This window comes from Stomoxys calcitrans, chromosome 2 (genome assembly GCF_963082655.1).
Source record: "Stomoxys calcitrans chromosome 2, idStoCalc2.1, whole genome shotgun sequence".
Lineage (NCBI taxonomy): Eukaryota > Metazoa > Arthropoda > Insecta > Diptera > Muscidae > Stomoxys > Stomoxys calcitrans.
In genome coordinates this window covers 160,606,216-160,629,143 of record NC_081553.1, presented here as the reverse complement: position 1 = coordinate 160,629,143, position 22,928 = coordinate 160,606,216, and the positions used below count along the sequence as shown (strand labels likewise).

The window sequence follows — 22,928 nt, the reverse complement described above, 5'->3', positions numbered from 1 at the left end:
CCATGCAAATATGTTTGTGTGTACGCGGGCATACACACTTAAGCGGCATACTCAATTAATTATGAACAAACATTTTAATTAGCAACATTTAAACGTGAATTGAAAAGTAATATCATCATTTCGCTTGGCAAAATTGTTTTCGCTTTCCAATTGAGACTCTCGAGGAGCCGCAAGCAAGTACGCGAGTGCGTGAGAGTGGTTTTGTTTGCACGGGTATGAAAGCGTATGAATGTAAATTTCTTTTTTTTGTTCGTATTTCCATATCCATATTTATTTTATATGCATAATTTGAAAAATAAAAACATTATTGTCAATATGAATACGCGCACTGCGAAAAGTAAAAACAACAAAAAATCAAAAAACGTTTATTGTATATTGTTTTAAATTTTATTTTTTTTCTGTTCTGTGTACTTCCAGGACGTCGCAGCACTGCAGCGTAGTGGTACTGGAGTCTGGCAAGCGAAACGGAAAGAAATGAAATAAAAAAAAAAGAAATGAAATGAATAACAATAATAAAGGCCAACGAGAGCATGAATGGAAATACAATAAAAAACAAGAATTGCCATTAAAGCATTTAAGTTCACAACAATTGCGAAGGAGCCCGCCATCAGCGAAAGGCAAACTTGCAACAATCACCAACAACAGCGTCACAAATTAAACACAACAGAAGAAGAAAGTGGCAACGGTTGAAAAAGACGGTTGTGTGAGTGTGTGTGTGTGCAGCATAAAGACGAGGTCATAAATTCGAGACTTAACCACGGTAACAACATCGTCACGTCAACAACGCGTCCTTCTAGCCACTGCCACGCCAACAAAGACCGCTTACGCCGCTTGTGCAACATGGCAACGTTACAGCAACCCGGACAGAAACTCGGGCACTGGCTGCTGCATCACAGCTGGCGTCATGTGCTCTGCGCTTGGTTAACGTTTTGGGTATTTTTCATGTGTACTCTGAACCCCGTCTTACCAGAAGTTATTTACCGTGTGGATCCTCTGGGTAAATATTTTACTTGAATCTTTTCACATGCATACATACACACATACTAGTATTCCCATGCTACATACACACTTATATACCCGTATGTTTGTGCGCATATACTTAAAAACATGCACAAAAACACACAGAACACCCTTGCGTCCTTTATTCAGACGTTTTGTTGTTTAAATGTATTCCCTGCATGTCCTGTTCTACGTCCTCCAACCAGTGTTGGCTGGTTGGAAACCAACCAGCCAACACTGGAAGCTCATCAGGGGGCATGAAACGTTGCTGGCTGCGAATACAAAACAGAATGTGTTTAGCTTTTTGTTTTCCATTTGCCTTTTGTGGCATAACAACAAAGCGAATCCTCGCTCCCTGCCCGCAGTGAATCCACCAACTCGACCATGGGGCGAGCGAGTTGAAAGTGTGGTTGTGTCCACCAAGTACACGTCAAGAAAATACTAAACCCTGTTTTATATTTGATTTTTGAATACATTGCTGTAACCCTTAGCACTGTCAGTAGTTTGGACAATTTAATAACATTTAAGATGCAGCTTTGAGACTTTTTCCAAATTATATGTTCGAAGCAAAAATCCCATTAAAAACAAAGCGAAAGACCATTCTAACATTTATTACAAAAGAAACTGTCTAAAGCCCACCACTAAGTTTGATGACTTCTTGGAATTAAAAACAACAAAAATGGAAGGAAAATGACTGCTTAGGCATTGTTTAAAAATTTATGATTTTAAATTTTGTATTCGTCTCAAAACTTGACTATGGTCGTGAACGATTGTGGCTTTGTGTTGTACTGCTAATTATTTACCATTGTTACAGCAAAGGACAAACAATGGGATGGGATGTTCATATTTAAAGCAGTTTTGTCGAGCCAATTATCCACCCCACAGCACAGTAATCAAAATACATGGAACAAACGTAGCTGGGCGAAAGTTCGGATACCCACCATCATCAAGTTCGTCTACTTATAATATATCATCTATATGCATATATAAACGTTTTGGAGGAGCTCAAGACTTCATACTGTTGTTTTATTCAAAGTTTTACCCATTTGAACAGCATTTTGCATGGATGTTGAGGGGCTTAAAGCAACTCAATGTTGATGATTGTATTAGAGTTTTTTTCCCAATCAAGTGAGTATGCTATCCACTAGAAATGGAATTCACGTTCTATCTTCAAAAACGCAATCAAAATCCTTGAATGTGCGCGCTTTTCACCTCACACAAAAATAAGTAAAAAGGCGTTAAGTTCGACCGGGCCGAACATTGGATACCCACCACCTCGGCTTTATATGTAAACCACCTTTTGGCATAGTCCGGTGCAGCTTTATCGAAATATGGTCCGATTTGGACCAAATCCGACACGGATATTGAGAGGTCTAATAAGTACAAGTCATTGTTCAATTTTGTAGAATAAAATATTGGTAATTTTGGTAGTCATATTTAAATATAGACCGATCTGAACCATATACGACACGGATGTCAAAAAGCCTAACATAAGTCACTGTCACAATGCAAGAGTCAGCGATATGGGATTATAAATGTCCCTTTTATGGGGTCAAGACTTTAAATCGAGAGATCGGTCTATATGGCAGCTAGTCCAAATCTGGACTGATCTGAACCAAATTGAAGAGGGATGTCGAAGGGCCTAACAAAACTCACTGTATAAAATTTCGGCGAGATCTGATAATAAATGCGCCCAAAACCTGAAATTGAGAGATCGGTCTTTATGGCAGCTATATCAAAATCTGGACAGATCTGAGCCAAATTCAACAAGGATATCGAAGGGCGTAACACAACTCACTCTCCCAAATCTCAGAAAAATCAGAAAATAAATGTGATTTTTATGAGCCTAAGACCCTAATTCGGCGGATCGGTCTATATAATCTATTGTATGTAAAGTTTCAGCTCGATATCTCTATTTTTATACCCTCCATAATAGGAACTACTCGAAATATTAGTCTGAGACCCCATAAAATATATATATTCTTGATCGTCGTGACATTTTAAGTCTTTCTAGCTATGTCCGTCCTTCCGTCTGTCTTTCGAAAGCACGCTAACTTCCAAAGGAGTAAAGCCAGCCGCGTGAAATTTTGCACAAATACTTCTTATTAGTGTAGGTCAGTTGGTATTGTAAATTGTAAATGGGCCATATCGGTTCATGTTTTGATATAGCTGCCATATAAACAGATCTGGGGAATTTCTTGAGCCTCAAGAGGGCGCAATTCTCATCCGATTAGAATGAAATTTTGCACGACGTGTTTTGTTATGATATCCAACAACTGTGCCAAGTATGGTTCAAATCGGTCCATGTTTTGATAAAGCTGTCATATAAACCGATCTTGGGTCTTCACTTCTTGAGCCTCTAGAGGGCGCAATTCTTATCCGATTTAAATGAATTTTTACACGAAGTATTTTGCTGTGGTATCCAATAACTGTGCTAAGTATGGTTCAAATCGGTTCATAACCAGCTATAGCTGTCATATAAACAGATCTGGGGACTTGACTTCTTGAGCTTCTAGAGGTCGCAATTTCCATCCGATTTGGCTGAAATTTTGCATGACATATTTTATTCTTACTTTCAATAAATGTGTCTAATAAGGTTCAAATCGGTTTATAACCTAATATAGCTGGCATATAAACCGATCTGGGATATTGACTTCTTGAGCCTCTAGAGGTCGCAATTATTATCCGATTTGCCTGAAATTTTGTACAACGGATCCTCTCATGACCATCAGCATACGTGTTTATTATGATCTTAATCGGTCTATTGCCCGATACAGCTCCCATATAAATCGATCTCTCTATTTTACTTCTTAAGCCCCCAAAGGTCGCAATTCTTATTCGAAGTGGCTGACATTTTACAAAGGTCTCCAATATATAATTTAATTGTGGTCCAAACCGGACCATATCTTGATATCGTTCTAATAGCATAGCAAATCTTTTCTTATATCCTTTTTTGCCTAAGAAAAGATGCCGGGAAAAGAACTCGACAAATGCGATCCATGGTGGAGGGTATATAAGATTCGACCCGGCCGAACTTAGTACGCTTTTACTTGTTAAAGACTGTAGCGTGATTTCAGCAGACAGACGGACAGACGAACGGGCATGGCTAGATCGACATAAAATGTCACGACGATCAAGAATATATATAGAGATTAGATTTACGCTGATCAAGAATATATACACTTTATAGGGTCGGAAATGGATATTTCGATGTGTTGCAAAGAGAATGATAAATTGAATAATCTCATCCTTCGGTGGTGGCTATAAAAAAGAGAAAATAATTTTCCAATTCAGAAGAGTTGAACCGATTTATTTTATTAGACAGTTTACAGTTGTTGATTGCTTGAGAGCTAGAAAAGAAGAGAGCAATTTGACACTAAAATATAGCCAAGAAACCTAAAATCTATTTCTTTGTTATTGGAGGAGAAAGCTTTTAGATATACAAAATATATATACTTGTAAAAATAAATCATAGGATTCAAACAAATCCTATATTGAAAGTCATTGACCATTCACTTCTTTTGGAAATGTATTGAACCGTTCCTTAATGTACATTAGAGTGTCCCAAACAACAAAAAAGGATTTATTTTTGAAGCGAATACCCTTTTTGTTTTTGATCGAAAGGGATATACGAAATATTATGACGATCGGCTAACGATGACACTTATTTTCGAAGAAGTAAAGCTAGGCTCTTGAAATTTTGAACAAATACCTATTATCAGTGTAGGTTGGTTGATATTTTAAATGAGCCATATCGGTCCATGTTTTGGTATAGCTGCCATATACATCGCTCTGGGATCTTGACTTCTTGAGCACTAGAGGTCACAATCTTGGATATTGATTTCTTGAGCCAATAGAGAGAGCAATTCTTATTTGATTTCGTTGAAATTTTGCACGAAATTTTTTTATGACTTTCAACAACTAGAAGTATGGTGCAAATCGGTACATAACCTGCTATAGCTGCCATATAAACCAATATGGGATCTTGAGTTATTAAGCTTCTGGAGGACGCAATTCTTATCCGGTTTGGCTGAAAATTTGTACAATGGCTTCTCCTATGACCGTCAACATACGTGTCAAATATGGTCTGAATCGATCTGTAGGCTGATACAGCCCCCACATAAACCCATCTCCCGATTCTGTTTCTTGAGCCCCTACAAGATGCGATGCTTATCCGAATGGACTGAAATATTACATAAAAACTTCTACTACAGTCTTTATTATTATGGCATAACAATTTATATCCATTATTTTTTGTTTGCTTAAAAAGAAATACCGCACAAAAAACTCGAAAAATGCGATCCATGATGGAGGGTATATAAGTTTCGGACCGACCGAACTTAGCACGCTCTTACTTGTTCTACAATAGTATTCTAGTTGCCAAATGTATACTCTCAATGTGTAACTCTATTCTTGATATAAGATCTTGAAAAGATCTTTTATTTACAGTACCTAAATGCACGAATTAAAAAAAAATCTAGTAGCCTAGTATATACTGTCAAAGTGTAGCTGTATCCCAATTTTGAGATTTCTAGCATAATCCGCAAGGAAAGTAGTATTTTGTACGTTTTAGAACAAAAACAAGTAAAAGCGTGCTAAGTTCGGCCGGGCCGAATCTTATATACCCTCCACCATGGATCGCATTTGTCGAGTTCTTTTCCCGGCATCTCTTCTTAGGCAAAAAAGGATATAAGAAAAGAGTTGCTCTGCTATTAAAACGATGTCAAGATATGGTCCGGATCGGACCACAATTAAATTATATGTTGGAGACCTGTGTAAAATTTCAGCCAATTCGTATAAGAATTGCGCTCATTGGGGCTCACGAAGTAAAATAGAGAGAACGATTTATATGGAATCTGTATCGGGCTATAGACCGATTCAGACCATAATAAACACGTTTGTTGATGGTCATGAGATGATCCATCGTACAAAATTTCAGGCATATCGGATAATAATTGCGACTTCTAGGGGTCAAGAAGTCAAGATCCCAGATCGGTTTATATGGCAGCTATATCAGGTTATGAACCGATTTGAACCTTATTTGACACAGTTGTTGAAAGTAAAAATAAAATACGTCATGCAAAATTTCAGCCAAATCGGATAGGAATTGCGCCCTCTAGAAGCTCAAGAAATCAAATCCCCAGATCTGTTTATATGACAGCTATATCAGGTTATGAACCGATTTGAACCATACTTGGCACAGTTGTTGGGTATCATAACAAAACACGTCGTGCGAAATTCCATTCCAATCGGATAAGAACTCCGCCCTCTAGAGGGTCAAGAAATCAAGACCCAAGATCGGTTTATATGGTAGCTATATCAGGTTATGAACCGATTTGAACCATACTTAGCACTGTTGTTGGATGCAATAAGAAAACACGTCGTGCAAAATTTCATTCTGATCGGATAAGAATTGCGCACGCTAGAGGCTCAAGAAGTCAAGACCCAAGATCGGTTTATATGGCAGCTATATCAGGTTATGAACCGATTTAAACCATACTTGGCACAGTTGTTGGATATCATAGCAAAACACGTCATGCAAAATTTCATTCCAATCGGATAAGAATTGCGCACTCTAAAGGCTCAAGAAGTCAAGACCCAAGATCGGTTTATATGGCAGCTATATCAAAACATGGACCGATATGGCCCATTTACAATACCAACCGACCTACACTAATAAGAAGTATTTGTGCAAAATTTCAAGCGGCTAGCTTTACTCCTTCGGAAGTTAGCGTGCTTTCGACAGACAGACGGACGGACGGACGGACGGACAGACGGACGGACATGGCTAGATCGACATAAAATGTCACGACGATCAGGAATATATATACTTTATGGGGTCTCAGACGAATATTTCGAGTAGTTACAAACAAAATGACGAAATTAGTATACCCCCCATCTTATGGTGGAGGGTATAATAAACGGATTTAAAAAATAATCTAGTTGCCAAATATATACTGTCTAGGTGCACTTGTATATCAAATTTCAGATCTATAGCTCAGTCTGTAAAAGAGTTCCATTTTCTACGTTTTATTAACTAAATGTACGAATATAAACAAGTAAGAGCGTGCTAAGTTCGGCCGGGCCGAATCTTATATACCCTCCACCATGGATCGCATTTGTCGAGTTCTATGCGCGGTATCTCTTTTTAGACAAAAATAGTATATTGAATAAGAACTGTTATCCTATTGGAGCTATATCAAGTTATAGTCCGATTCGTACCATAAATGAATGCTGAACATTGTAGAAGTCATTGTGTAATATTTCAGTTCATTCGGATAAGAATTGCGCCTTGTAGGAGCTCAAGAAGCAAAATCGGGAGATAGGTTTATATAAGAGCTGTACCAAGCTATTGATCGATTCAGACCATACTAGACACGTATGTTAAAGGTCATGAGAGAAACCCTTGCACAAATTTTCAGCCAAATCGGATGAGAATTGCGCCCCTAGAGGTTCAAGAAGTCAAAATCCCAGATCGGTTTATATGACAGCTATATCAGGTTCTATATCGATTTACGCCATACTTAGCACAGTTATTGGAAGTCATAACAAAACACCTCATGCAAAATTTCAGCCAAATCGGACGATAATTGCGCCTTCTAGAGGTTCAAAAAGTCAAGACCCAAGATCGGTTTATATGGCAGCTATATCAGGTTATGGACCGATTTAAACCATACTCGGCACATTTGTTGAATGTCATAACAAAACACATCGTGCAAAATTTCATTCAAATCGGATAAGAATTACGCACTCTAGAGGCTCAAGAAATGAAGACCCAAGATCGGTTTATATGGCAGCTATATCAGGTTATGAACCGATTTGAACTATACTTGGCACAATTGTTGGATATCATAGCAAAATACGTCATGCAAAATTTCATTCAAATCGGATAAGAATTGCGCACTCTAGGGGCTCAAGAAGACAAGACCCAAGATCGGTTTATATGACAGCTATATCAGGTTATGAACCGATTTAAACCATACTTGGCACAATTGTTGGATATCATAACAATATACATCGTGCAAAAATTCATTCAAATCGGATAAGATTTGCGCCTTCTAGAGGTTCAAGAAATCAAAACCCAAGATCAGTTTATATGGCAGCTATATCAAAACATGGACCGATATGGCCCTTTTACAATACCAACCGACCTACACTAATAAGAAGTATTTGTGCAAAATTTCAAGCGGCTAGCTTTACTCCTTCAGAAGTTAGCGTGCTTTCGACAGACAGACGGACGGACGGACGGACAGACGGACGGACATGGCTAGATCGACATAAAATTTCGCGACGATCAAGAATATGTATACTTTATGGGGTCTCAGACGAATATTTCGAGTAGTTACAAACAGAATGACGAAACTAGTATACCCCCCATCCTAACACCGGAAGGTGTAACTGTATCCTGATATTAAGACCTTTAGCTCAATCCGTAAATAAAGTACCATTTTGTATGGTTTGGTACCTAAATTTACGGATTTCATAAAACTCTTCTTGCCAATATATATCCGTAGTTTAGTCTGTAAAGAAAGTACCATTTTATTCGTTTTAGTAACTTATGTATCCTCATTTCGAGAGTTTTAACTCAATCCGTAAAAGTACCATTTCGTACGTTTTACTACTTAAACGCTCTTGAATCTAACAAGTAAGAGCGTGCTAAGTTCGGCCGGGCCGAATCTTATATTCCCTCCACCATGGATCGCATCTATCGAGTTCTTTGCGCAGTATTTCTTTTTAGGTAAACAAAGAATAATGAATATGGACGGAGGAGGAGCTATATCAAGTTATAGTCCGATTCGGGGCTCAAGAAGCAAAATCGGGAGATCGGTTCATATGGGAGCTGTGTCAAGCTATAGATCGATTCAGACCATATTGCACACGTATGTTGAAGGCTATAGGAGAAGCCATTGTACAAAATCTGTGCCAAATCGGATGAGAATTGGCTCTCTAGAGGCTTAAGAATTCAAGATCTTAGATCGGTTTATATGGCAGCTATATCAGGGTATGGACCGATTTGGACCACACTACGCATAAATGTTGGAAGTGATACCAAAACACCACGTGCAATATTACAGTCAAATCGGATAGGAATTGCGCCTTCTAAAAGCTCAAGAAATCAAGACCCAAGATCGGTTTATATAGCAGCTATATCAGGTTATGGACCGAATTGAACCATACTTCGCACAGTTGTTGGAAGTGATATCAAAACACTATGTGTAAAATTTCAGTCAAATCGGATAAGAATTGCACCCTCTAGAGGCTCAAGAAGTCAAGACCCAAGCTCGGTATATATGACAGCTATATTCGGTTATGTACCGATTTGAACCAAACTTCGCATAGTTGTTGGAAGTGATATCAAAACACTATGTGCACAATTTCAGTCAAATCGGATAAGAGGCTCAAGAAGTCAAGATCAAAGATCGTTTTATATGACAGCTATATCAGGTAAAGGACCGATTCGAACCATGCCAATCGGATAAGAATTGCGCACGCTAGAGGCTCAAGAAGTCAAGACCCAAGATCGGTTTATATGGCAGCTATATCAGGTTATAGATCGATTTGAACCATACTTGGCACAGTTGTTGGATATCATTACAAAACACGTCGTGCAAAGTTTCATTCCAATCGGATGAGAATTGCGCACTCTAGAGGCTCAAGAAGTCAAGACCCAAGATCGGTTTATATGGCAGCTATATCAAAACATGGACCGATATGGCCCATTTACAATACCAACCGACCTATACTAAAAGGAAGTATTTGTGCAAAATTTCAAGCGGCTAGCTTTACTCCTTCGGAAGTTAGCGTGCTTTTGACAGACAGACGGACGGACGGACATGGCTAGATCGACATAAAATGTCGCGACGATCAAGAATATATATATTTTATGGGGTCTCAGACGAATATTTCGAGTAGTTACAAACAGTATGACGAAATTAGTATACCTCCCATCCTATGGTGGAAAGTAAAAAAACCAAACTCGAAAAAGAAAATTTAAAGTTGGGAATTCCGTGCTACTTAGAAAAACCTTAATTGTTTTCCATACAACTCCCCTAATTTGGTTCATATCAATGTACACCCCCAGGCCCACTGTGTCCCCTAGCTTTGATCCATCCATGTAACATGATCTTCCAGATGGCAATACTAGGGTTCCGTCAATCCAAGACTTTTCCGCTGGCAGCAGTGCCTCGCACTCGACCACAAGGTTTGTCTCAGGTATCCGATCGGAAACCTCTTCCTTTCCTTCCAGGTTTCTTATAGTCGCCTCGTTTATATAACGAAGGCACTTGAGACTATTATGCCTTCTCAGTATGCTCCTGAATATGGCACTTCCAATTCAGTTTCCTGTCCAAGACCACACCTAAGTATTTGCCCTTGTCAGATATCGAAATCGTCTTATTGAGGAAACGTGGTGCGTTAAATTGGCCCACCTTCATCTTCCTCGTGAACACTCATTTTTCAGTCTTCTCTGGGTTAACATTGAGACCTATGGAACTAGCCCAGTCATATGCCATATGCAAGACCCTTTCGGCTCTTCTGCATAGCTCGTTCGGATCCTTACCCCTTAGAAGCATTATAGCATCGTCAGAGGGTTTAAAATCCCTTCTCAGTCAACATCTGTAACAGGTCATTTATATTGGCCAACAAAAGAGTGGCGTGCCTGTGCCACTTTCTCCCTTATATTTATGTCATGGGACCCGTAATTTATACACCTGTCCCTTAGCATATGTTTTATCCTGTCTCTAAGGACCCGGTCCACCCGATACTGGTCTAAGGATTGGATCAATGTGTCGGTCCGCACATTGTTAAACGCCCCTTTGATTTCAATGCAAACCGCCAAGTGTACGTTTTGGCATCTAAGGATTCTTCTATTTTTTGCACAACGTCGTGCAGGGTAGTCTCCACCGACCTTCCCTTGACATAGATATGTATCATGGTGTCCACAACACGTACCATGGTTTTGGGTAGAAAGAACGTAAGGCTTATAGGTCTGTAGGCCTTTGGTGTCGCATAAGTATAAATACCGCCCTTGCCTCCTGCCAGGCTTCGGAGTATATGCAAGTCCTAGGCACGCTGTGAAAATAGTGGCCAGATGAGGCTCCAAATAGTCGGCCTCCTTTGTAGAAACGCCGGAGACACTCCATCAGGTCTGGGTGGCATAAATGGTTTGAAGCTCGGCAGGGTTTAATTGACCATTAATTCCATTATGATAAGCCTTGGATCCACCTGATTATTCCCAGATTTTGGTGTCTCCGTGAGTCCAGTCGTATCCTGCGGAATATGCGTTTCCATAAAAAGCCGCAACATGTCCTCCGTTGTCTCTGCTCTCACTGCTATGTCCTCTACTAACATTTCAGTTTGGACATGGCTCTTTGAGAAAAAGTTTTCATCTTGGCGGCATAATTTAAGCTATCTACCTGGTCGCGGAAGAGCTTCCAGGTAGATAGTTTTAGTGCGTTGTACGTTTTAGTATCAAAAGATACTAATTTAAAAACAAGATCTTTTAGTCGCCCGGTTCATGCTGCCAAGGTGTGTCTGTATCCCAAATTTCAGAGCTAAAGCTCAGTCTGTAAAGAAAGTACCATTTTGTACGTTTTAGTACCTAAATGTACGAATATCAAAAAGATATTCTAGTCACTCAATGAACACCGGTAGGCGTAACTATTGGGTTGCCCAAAAAGTAATCCCGGATTTTTATACCCTCCACCATAAGATGGGGGGTATACTAATTTCGTCATTCTGTTTGTAACTACTCGAAATATTCGTCTGAGATCCCATAAAGTATATATATTCTTAATCGTTGCGACATTTTATGTCGATCTAGCCATGTCCGTCCGTCTGTCCGTCCGTCCGTCTGTCTGTCGAAAGCACGCTAACTTCCGAAGGAGTAAAGCTAGCCGCCTGAAATTTTGCACAAATACTTTTTATTAGTGTAGGTCGGTTGGTATTGTAAATGGGCCATATCGGTCCATGTTTTGATATAGCTGCCATATAAACCGATCTTGGGTCTTGACTTCTTGAGCCTCTAGAGTGCGCAATTCCTATCCGATTGAAATGAAATTTTTCACGACGTGTTTTGTTATGATATCCAACAACTGTGCCAAGTATGGTTCAAATCGGTCCATAACCTGATATAGCTGCCATATAAACCGGTCTTGGGTCTTGACTTCTTGAGCCTCTAGAGTGCGCAATTCTTATCCGATAGAAATGAAATTTTGCACGAAGTATTTTGTTATGATATCCAACAACTGTGCTAAGTATGGTTCAAATCGGTCCATAACCTGATATAGCTGCCATATAAACCGATCTTGGGACTTGACTTCTTGAGCCTCTAGAGGGCGCAATTCTTATCCGATTGGAATGGAATTTCGTACGACGTGTTTTGTTATGATACCCAACAACTGTACCAAATATGGTTGAAATCGGTCCATAACCTGATATAGCTGCCATATAAACCGATCTTGGGTCTTGACTTCTTGAGCCTCTAGAGTGCGCAATTCTTATCCGATAGAAATGAAATTTTGCACGAAGTATTTTGTTATGATATCCAACAACTGTGCTAAGTATGGTTCAAATCGGTCCATAACCTGATATAGCTGCCATATAAACCGATCTTGGGACTTGACTTCTTGAGCCTCTAGAGGGCGCAATTCTTATCCGATTGGAATGGAATTTCGTACGACGTGTTTTGTTATGATACCCAACAACTGTACCAAATATGGTTGAAATCGGTCCATAACCTGATATAGCTGCCATATAAACCGATCTTGGGTCTTGACTTCTTGAGCCTCTAGAGTGCGCAATTCTTATCCGATAGAAATGAAATTTTGGACGAATAGAAATGTTGATATCCAACAACTGTGCTAAGTATGGTTCAAATCGGTCCATAACCTGATATAGCTGCCATATAAACCGATCTTGGGTCTTGACTTCTTGAGCCTCTAGAGGGCACAATTCTTATCCGATTTGAATGAATTTTTGCACGAAGTATTTCGTTATGATATCCAACAACTGTGCCAAGTATGGTTGAAATCGGTCCATAACCTGATATAGCTGTCATATAAACAGATCTGGGGATTTGACTTCTTGAGCTTCTAGAGGGCGCAATTCCTTTCCGATTTGGCTGAAATTTTGCATGACGTATTTTATTTTTACTTTCTACAACTGTGTCAAATAAGGTTTAAATCGGTTCATAACCTGATATAGCTGCCATATAAACCGATCTGTGATCTTGACTTCTTGACCCCTAGAGGTCGCAATTATTATCCGATATGAACAAACGTGTTTATTATGGTCTGAATCGGTCTATAGCCCGATGGGCGCAATTCTTATACGAATTGGCTGAAATTTTACACAGGTCTCCAACATATAATTTAATTGTGGTCCGAACCGGACCATATCTTGATATCGTTTTAATAGCAGAGCAACTCTTTTCTTCTATCCTTTTTTGCCTAAGAAGAGATGCCGGGAAAAGAACGCGACAAATGTGATCCATGGTGGACGATATATAAGATTCGGCCCGGCCGAACTTAGCACGTTTTTACTTGTTTTTTTTTGTTTAAGCCTATAGATAGTAAATACCCTTACAGAGACTAATAACAGTATATTTACAAATGTATTAACCTAAGAATTTAAAAATAATATAATTTTCCCTTTTAAACTTTCTCGATTCTCAGATAGATCTATAATATCTTTCAGTTGATTAAATTGATAACATAGGTGCCGAAAAGGATCATTATTGGCATATTTGGTTTTATAATAAGAAATTTTCAAAAGATCAAAATATCTGGTAGGTCTGATAGGAACGTTAAAGAAATTCGACTCAAAAGAATGCAGGAATCTATGAATTAATTTAGTCAAAAACGTAATGTTTAGCATGGTTTACGACTTTTTAATGTAAGAAGCTTTATAAGATTTATATAAATGTCCCACCCATTTCGACGGGAACAAAATAGCATAAAATGTTTTTTAACTGATTCTATCAAATCAGAATGAATAATGTAGTACGGATCCCATACCACTGAACCGTACTCGTGATTACTTCTAACTAGCGACGTATATAAGTTTTTCGTCATAGAGAAATCGTTAAGTTCTTTACTCCAGTGTTTCATGAAGCCAAGAGCACTACGTGCTTTGGTTACAACCATTAAGATGTGTTGACGGAAGTTTAAGCGTTGATCTAGAAGAAATCCAAGGTCTTCAAAGCTATAGACTGCTTCAAGTTGATTGGAACCAAACAAGTACCTAGTTTTAAGAGAGGTTATTCTTAAAAATGATATGTGTTTGCATTTGGTAATATTAAGTTCCATAAAGTTCTGGTTGCACCATTCGTAAAGAGTATCAAGGTCATATTGAAGATAATACTGTTCATCAGAGTCTCTAGTTGATCTGATGATCTTTACATCATCTGCATACATCAAAATATTCGAGTGCTTTAAAGTAAAAGGGAAATCGTTTATGAACAAACAAAACAGCACAGAGCCAAGGTGACTACCCTGTGGAACACCTGAAGAGACAACAATTGATTTGGAAACTGCAGTACCAAATTTAACTCTTTGAGTACGTTCAGTCAGATATGATCTGATCCACTTTAGTAAAGATGGACTGAAACCAAATATTTTTCTTAACAGAACGTTGTGGTTGACTTTATCAAATACTTTACTAAAATTGGTATATATAGTATCCGTTTGGTAGCGTTCTCTAAAGCCATAGTTGACCAAACAAGAAAGTTCTAAAATATTTGCTATCGTTGATTTCGATTTCCGGAACCCATTTTGGTAGGGAGACAATATAGAAGAGACTTGACGTGAAATAGTGTCAGTCGGAATTTTCTCTAATAGCTTCGGAATAGCATTCAAAATTGAAATGCCCCTGTAATTAGATACCTCATTGCGATTTCCGGCTTTAAATAACGGTCTTATATAAGAATGCTTCCACAATTCCGGCAGATATTCATGCTTTAATAAATTGTTGAAAAGTGTACAAAGGGGATACGAAAGTTCGAGAGCGCAGTGCTTTAAAATGTTCGATGGAATTCCATCTGGACCGGGATTAAAAGTTATCTTCAGTAACCTTAAATTTTCAAGTACTACGTTTTCGCCAATCTCAGACACGTCTATAAAAGCTGAATTGTTGATTGTGTATGGATATGTTCAACATAAATCATAATAATAATCTAAGTAGGTAGTGCTAAAAAAGTCAGCAAAGATGTCGGCAATGCCTGAATTGTTATCAGCTACTTTAGCTTTATATCTAAGAAAATTCGGTAAACTATTACAACGGCGCTTGGAATTCACAAATTTGCAGAAGGATTTAGGATTTAATTTCAATTGATTTCTAATTTTATTCAAATAACTACCATACACCAATTTGTTTTCTTTATTGTATTCGCATCTTGTTTATGAATACATCGAAAAGACAAACGTTGACCCTGAGCGTTTAAACCTTTTATATAATTTATTCTTCTTATTCTTCAGCCTAGAAAGATTGGTTGTATTCCATGGAGGACCAGATGCGTTGCAAAAAGTAGTTTTAGGGACAGATTGAGAAATAAAGTCAAGTAGCACAGTATAAAAAGTTGAAATCATTTCATTGATATCTTTCGATCTGAAAATTTCATTCCAATGAACATATGAGAGTAGGGAGTTCAGTTTGATGTAATCAGTTTTAGCAAAATAGTACATTTTTTCAATTGCTACATCTCTTTTAACTTTAGAAGTGGGATAGGGTGTAAGTAATTTGATATATGATATCTATCCTTAGGACTTAAAACCGGATCATTAGAACTTAAACATAGCTTAGATGGTTGATTAACAAAAACAAGATCGAGTAATTTAGAAAATGAATTGTTTATATAATTAATTTGAAAAAGACCAAAATTTAACAATATGCCGATGCATTCATTAGAAATGCCATTTGGTATCACGGGTGCTAAATCATTTGACTAAATCATCACCAAGGGCAATCAATGTGTCTCTTGGTTGAGACGACTGAAATACTGATTGGATTGCAGATACGTGTTTTAAATAAATATCCTCACATGGAGAGGGTGGGACGTAAGAACATGAAATAAATATTGAAACATTTTTCAAAAATATTTTTACGGCTACAAATTCAAATCCAAGGAAGATTCCACTGTAATTTCTTCAGAAGGAAATTCAGTGAAAACCGCTATTAGCACACCACCGCCAGATTTTTTCATTTTATCGTTCCGATCACGCCTATATATTTGATATTTGGAATGTAATATTTCAGAATCGTATACCTTATTCTGAAGCCAAGTTTCAGTAAAAGCGATGATATGATAATCGAAAATAAAGCTATTTGAGTAAAGAGACGACAGTTTTGTATTTAACCCTCTAACATTTTGATATACTAAAGATATGTAATCAGCAGCAAATGATAAATTCAGTTTTTTGGCATAATTTCAGAGTTAGAATTAGTTGGGAGGTAAACAACATCAGATCGAAGCGTATCCTTAAAGATATATTCTCGGATAAATGCCTTAGCGGGCCAAAAATCAGGTTTTATAACGCTCCGCTGCGCCTTCTTTTACTTTATATGGAACAAAAGTTTCCTTAGTTTCCTTGGAATATTTATTTTCGACAGTTAAGGAGCTTTTAGTGGAATATCATGCTACGAAAATATTATATCGGTTGATTAATAGTTTAACAATATAAGTGCCTTTGTCCGAATACCATATGATCTTTATTGGTCTACGAATTTAAGTTTGGATGTAAGGTGTACTCCATTCTTAAAATACTTTATTTCAGCCCGCTACTCTCATGATATCTGATTTAGGGGTGTTTTCGGGGGTGAGGTCGTTCCCCAGGCACTTGGCCGTGAAAAAATATCAGCATCGTGCTCTTCTTTCAAAAACCATTTATTTAAACCCCATATTGCCATTGGTTTCGTGGAATTTACACGATGAGGCGTCCCCCAAACACATGGTCCAAAAGAAGTTATCAAATTCGTTTTCTAATCTTAAATACCACATATTGGCATGATCGAAAATTTTTTACCCTTTGCGGGGTGTTTTGGGGAAGGGGTGATTCCCTAAATACATGGTCCTAAATTTGGATATCAAATTCGTATTCTACTCCTAAATACCTTTATTTGAGAATCATTTTACGATGGGGATAAGGGTGGTCCCCCTAACACTAAGCCCGGAAAATATATCAGCAACGTGCTCTATTATCATATATCTATATATCATTTATTTGAACCCCATATTGCCATTGGCTTCAAAATTGGATATCAAATTAGTTTTTATACCCTCCACCATAAGATGGGGGGTATACTAATTTCGTCATTCTGATTGTAACTACTCGAAATATTCGTCTGAGACCCCATAAAGTATATATATTCTTGATCGTCGCGACATTTTATATCGATCTAGCCATGTCCGTCCGTCCGTCCGTCTGTCTGTCGAAAGCACGCTATCTTCCGAAGGAGTAAAGCTAGCCGCTTGAAAATTTGCACAAATTCTTCTTATTAGTGTAGGTCGGTTGGTATTGTAAATGGGCCATATCGGTCCATGTTTTGATATAGCTGCCATATAAACCGATCTTGGGTTTTGACATCTTGAGCCTCTAGAGGGTGCAAATCTTATCCGATTGGAATGAAATTTTGCACGACATGTTTTGTTATGATATCCAACAACTGTGCCAAGTATGGTTGAAATCGGTCCATAACCTGATATAGCTGCCATATACACCGATCTGGGGTTTTAACGTCTTGAGCCTCTAGAATGCGCAATTCTTATCCGATTGAAATGAAATTTTGCACGACGTGTTTTGTTACGATATCCAATAACTGTGACAAGTATGGTTCAAATCGGTCCATAACCTTATATAGCTGTCATATAAACCGATCTTGGGTCTTGACTTCTTGACTTCTTGAGACTTTAGAGGGCGCAATTCTTATCCAATTTGAATGAATTTTTACACGTAGTATTTTGTTATGATATCCAAAAACTGTGTAAAATATGGTTCAAATCGGTTCATAACCTGATATAGCTGCCATATAAACCGATCTTGGATCTTGACTTCTTGAGCCTCTAGAGGTCGCAATTATTATTCGATTTGCCTGAAATTTTGTACGACGGATTCTCTCATGACCATTAACATACGTGTTTATTATGGTCTGAATCGGTATATAGCCAGATACAGCTCCCATATAAATCGATCTCTCTATTTTACTTCTTGAGTCCCCAAAGGGCGCAATTCTTATTCGAATTGGCTGACATTTTACACAGGTCTCCAACATATAATTTAATTGTGGTCCAAACCGGACATATAATTCGCAGAGCAAATCTTTCTTGTATCCTTTTTTTGCCTAAGAAGAGATGCCGGGAAAAGAACTCGACAAATGCGATCCATGGTGGAGGGTATATAAGATTCGGCCCGGCCGAATTTAGCACGCTTTTACTTGTTCATATAGTCGGCGTTGACAAATTTGTTCACAACTTGTGACTTTGTAATTGCATTCTTTTTTCTGTCAGTTATCAGCTGCTACTTTTAGCTTGCTTTAGAAAAAAAGTGTAAAAAAGTATATTTGAATAAAGTTTTATTAAAAATGCATTTACTTTCTTTTAAAAAATCCGCAATTACTTTTTGGGCAACCCAATATATCCTCATTTGGGAGCTATAGATTAATTCGTATATCTATCATACTGTACATTTTAGTACCTAAATGTACAAATTTCAAAAAAAAAATTCTAGTCGCCCCATATGTACCGCCAAGGTCGCAATTTTGAGAACTTTGTAGCAATCCGTAAATAAAATACCACTTTGTACGTTTTAGTATTAAAAGGTACGAATAAAAAAACATAATCTTTTAGTCACCTGGAATATATTGCCAAGGTGTACGTACCTGTATCCCAAATATCAGAGCTCTGCCTCAATTTGTAAAGAAAGAACCAAATAGTACAAATTACAGCACCTAAGTACGATTTCTTCCTCTCCAGCATTTCGTTTTTGGTACGATATATCTTATTTTTGTCACGACTACGCTGTACTGTAACGTAAAAGTAAATAAGCTATTTCGTATTATTTAATACTTTTTGGTACAAAAATTGAACGATTTGTGAAAAAGTTACTCGGTCGCCCAACATATAACTCCTAGTTGTACTTACATGACAAATTTCAAAGTTCTGGATCGTAAGCATACGTTTTCTCCCGTTTCGAGTATAAGTTTAAAATTTTTTTTTATCTACCCTCATTATTTCGCAACCACAATTATTTATTTCGCTGTTGTAGCTCTAACCGTTCGACCCGTACAAAGTTCGCATATTTCGTAACTTTTTGTCACTTTTAAATACCTAAAATTACAAATTCCTAAAACTAGTTCTTATTTTCCAAAATTCATAGCTCTAGCTCAATTGGTAGTATGTTTTATCCCATCCCTTACTTTTTCGTGAAGCTCTTTAATTTTAGCGCAAAATCAAAATTCTAGCCCTTTCCGTTCGCGCTGTGCAAACATTTACCATTTTGTACGTTTTGGTACTTTTTAGTACATAAACGTACGAAATCACCAAATTTCGTCTTATCACTTGCCAACGAACCAAGGCCAACATTCATGCAAAATTTCATGTTTCTTACTTTAGACGTTTTGGCTGGGCGATGATCAGTCAGTAAGTCACGCAGCTCTTTTTATACCCTGCACCACCACTGTGGTACAAGGTATTACAGATTTGTGCATTTGTTTGCAACGCTAAGAAGGAGAAGAACTAGACCCATCGATAAATATACGGAATGGCTTAAAATCACCTCCTGATTCGATTTAGCTATGTCCGTCTGTCCATATATTCTTGCAATCAAGGTACAGGTAGCATTTGTTGTTCGATTTTCACAAAATTTTGCGTAAGTTTATTTTTTGGTCCAAGGACGAACGCTATTGATTTTGTAAAAAAATCGGTCCAGATTTAGATATAGCTCCCCATCCGATGTGCCCTTTTAAATCTGTAGAAAACATAATTTTTATCCGATATGTCCAATTTGGCACAAAGTGTTTTTTTTAACGACCAAAATTGCTTGCAAAATTTCATTGAAATCGGTCTAGATTTAGATATAGCTCCCACACATATCTTTCATTCGATATGCTCTTGTAAAGCTGTAGGAGCCGCAATTTTAGTGCGATCTCTACCAAATTTGGCATGAAATGTTTCGTGTGACGTCTCAATATGTATGAAAAAATTTCATCTAAATCGGTTCAGATTAGATATAGCTCCCTTATACAATTTTCGTCCGATTTGACCTATAAAGGCTGTAGAAGGCACAATTTTGATCCAATTTTTCAAAATTTGGCACGAAGTGCTTTTTGTGACGTTTTAATATGTGTGCAACTTATTATAATCGGATCAGATTTATATATAGCTCCCATGTATATCTTTCATCCGATACGCCCTTTTAAAGCTGTAGTAGCCACAATTTTGGTCCGATCTTTACAAAATTTGGCATGGTTGTATTTAACGTTCTCATATGTGTGCAAAGTTTCATAAAAATCGGTCAAGATTTTGGGATATAAGTGCTATCTATTAAAAGTTTACGTATACTCGGTGGTGTAGGGTCGGCTCCGCCTGACTTTTGCGTTTCCTTACTGGTTTATATATGGATAGCACGATTTTCACTTAAATGGTCATAGTTGCGTCAATTTTTAAAAGATATACACGAAAATTGGTTTGGAGTGGTGTATTGCCAATCTAATATAAATGTTATGTCTAAGCGCCTCAACTGTTACTTCAATAATAAAAACTGCATTTTTCTATCCACCACCATAGGATGGGGTTATACTAATCTACTCATTCCGTTTGTAAAACCTCGAAATATTCGTCTAAGACCCCATAAAGTAAACATATTCTTGATCGTCCCGAAGTTCTGAGTCGATCTGGCTATGTCCGTCTGTCGATATCACGGTAGCAGTCGAACGCGTAACCCTAGTCACTTGAAACTTTGCACACAAACTTAATATTGATGTAGGTCGTCGGTGATTGTATTTGGGCCATATCGATTCAGATTTAGATATTGCTCCCATATAAACCGATCTCCCGATCTGGCTTTTTGAGCCCCTGGAAGCCGCAATTTTTGTCCGATTTGGCTGATTTTGAATGTTGTGCTCTGTTACGACTTACAATAACTGTGCCAAGTACGGTATAAATCGGTCTATAACCAGATATAGCTCCAATATTAACCGATAACCTGATATAGCTTTCATAAAAACTGATCTGCCGATTTGACTTCTTGAGCCCTTACCAGCTGCAATTTTTGTCCGAATTGGTAGAAATTTTACAAATTTTAGAAATTTTAGTGTTCTGTTAAGAATTCCAAAATCTATGCCAAGTGCGGTCCGCAGGTGAAGTGGTGAAGTTCTGAGTAGATCTGGCTATGTCCGTCTGTCGATATCACGGTAGCAGTCGAACGCGTAAACCTATTCACTTGAAACTTTGCACACAAACTTAATATTGATGTAGGTCGTCGGTGATTGCATTTGGGCCATATCGATTCAGATTTAGATATTGCTCCCATATAAACCGATCTCCCGATTTGACTTTTTGAGCCCCTGGAAGCCGCAATTTTTGTCCGATTTGGCTGATTTTGAATGTTGTGTTCGGTTACGACTTACAATAACTGTGCCAAGTACGGTATAAATCGGTCTATAACCAGATATAGCTCCCATATTAACTGATAACCTGATATAGCTTCCATAAAAACTGATCTCCCGATTTGATTTCTTGAGCCCTTACAAGCTGCAATTTTTGTCCGAATTGCTAGAAGTTTTGCCTGTATTCTAGTGTTCCGTTAAGAATTCCAAAATCTATGCCAAGTGCGGTCCGAATCGATTTTTAACCTGATAAAGCTCCGACGTAAACTGGTCTTTCGATCAACCTTGTTCGGTTCCTAGAAGCTCTAATTTTTGCTGGTTTGACAAAAGTTTTGGTATGTAGAATAATTTTATGCCCTTCAATTAAATTTATTTTGCATAAATTTTTTGCAGAATTCCTGGTGGTGGGTTCCCAAGATTCGGCCCGGCCGAAGTTAGCATGCTTTTAATTGTTAAGCATACAAGAGAAGCAATTCCTAACCAAATTAAAACAAGTTAAAAGTCATTATACTAAGTTCGGCACGGCCGAACTTAGGATGCCCCACACCATGGATGTATTTATTATCCGATTTTATTATAAATCTACTATATCTTTATTATTGTCCAAGTAAGGGCCGATTTGGATCATGTTTGGTTCATGTTCCGAGAAACGTATATGAGTTATAGTTTAAAACCTAAAGGAAGTCAGATTACAAATGAGGATTTTATGGCTTCAGATCCCAGAACTGCAGATTGGTCCATATGGCAGCGTTATCCAAATATTGTCTGATATGTACCATACGAGGTTCGTATATTCATTGGCCAAGTTCAAGTTCAAGTTTATGTCCCATCTTGACCAAATTTGGTTTGGAGAATGAGAAATCTAGTTCAACTCACTGCTCCAAATTTCAGTGGAATAGGAAAATACGACTTTTTATGGACTTGGTACCCCAAACCCGGAAGATCGGTCTATATGGCAACTACAATATATCTAAATATGATCCGATTCTCCTCTTTCAAGAATTTAACCTGCATACGAAGTACAAAGTACCAAACATTAGCTCAGTATCCCAATTTTTGATTGCTGTAGCGTGATAGCAACAGACGAACACATAAATATCGTTAAATAATCTTAGATTTATACGACGATCCAGAATATATATACCTTTTAGGGTCGGAAACGAGTATTTCGCTGTGTTGCCATCGGAATGACAAAATGAATATGTCTTCTTTGCTATGGCGATGGGTATACAAATCCATGGAGTTTGATGCTTGATCATTTTTAGTTTGTGCCTATAAAAAGAACTTTATAAATGCGATCAATGGTGTATGGTGTACAAGATTCGACCCTA

General features: G+C 37.8%; 1 protein-coding gene across 3 annotated transcripts in view; it reads left to right on the top strand.

Moving 5' to 3' along the window:
• LOC106082814 (protein eva-1) overlaps window positions 1–22,928 on the top strand; it is a 421,699-nt gene that overhangs the window by 158,814 nt on the left and 239,957 nt on the right. For all 3 annotated transcript variants that reach the window (XM_059362193.1, XM_059362192.1, XM_059362195.1), the window contains one exon: window positions 418–997. In XM_059362193.1, the coding sequence (XP_059218176.1) occupies window positions 841–997 (157 nt within the window). In that variant the 5' untranslated portion in view covers window positions 418–840. The remainder of the gene's footprint in view (window positions 1–417; window positions 998–22,928) is intronic.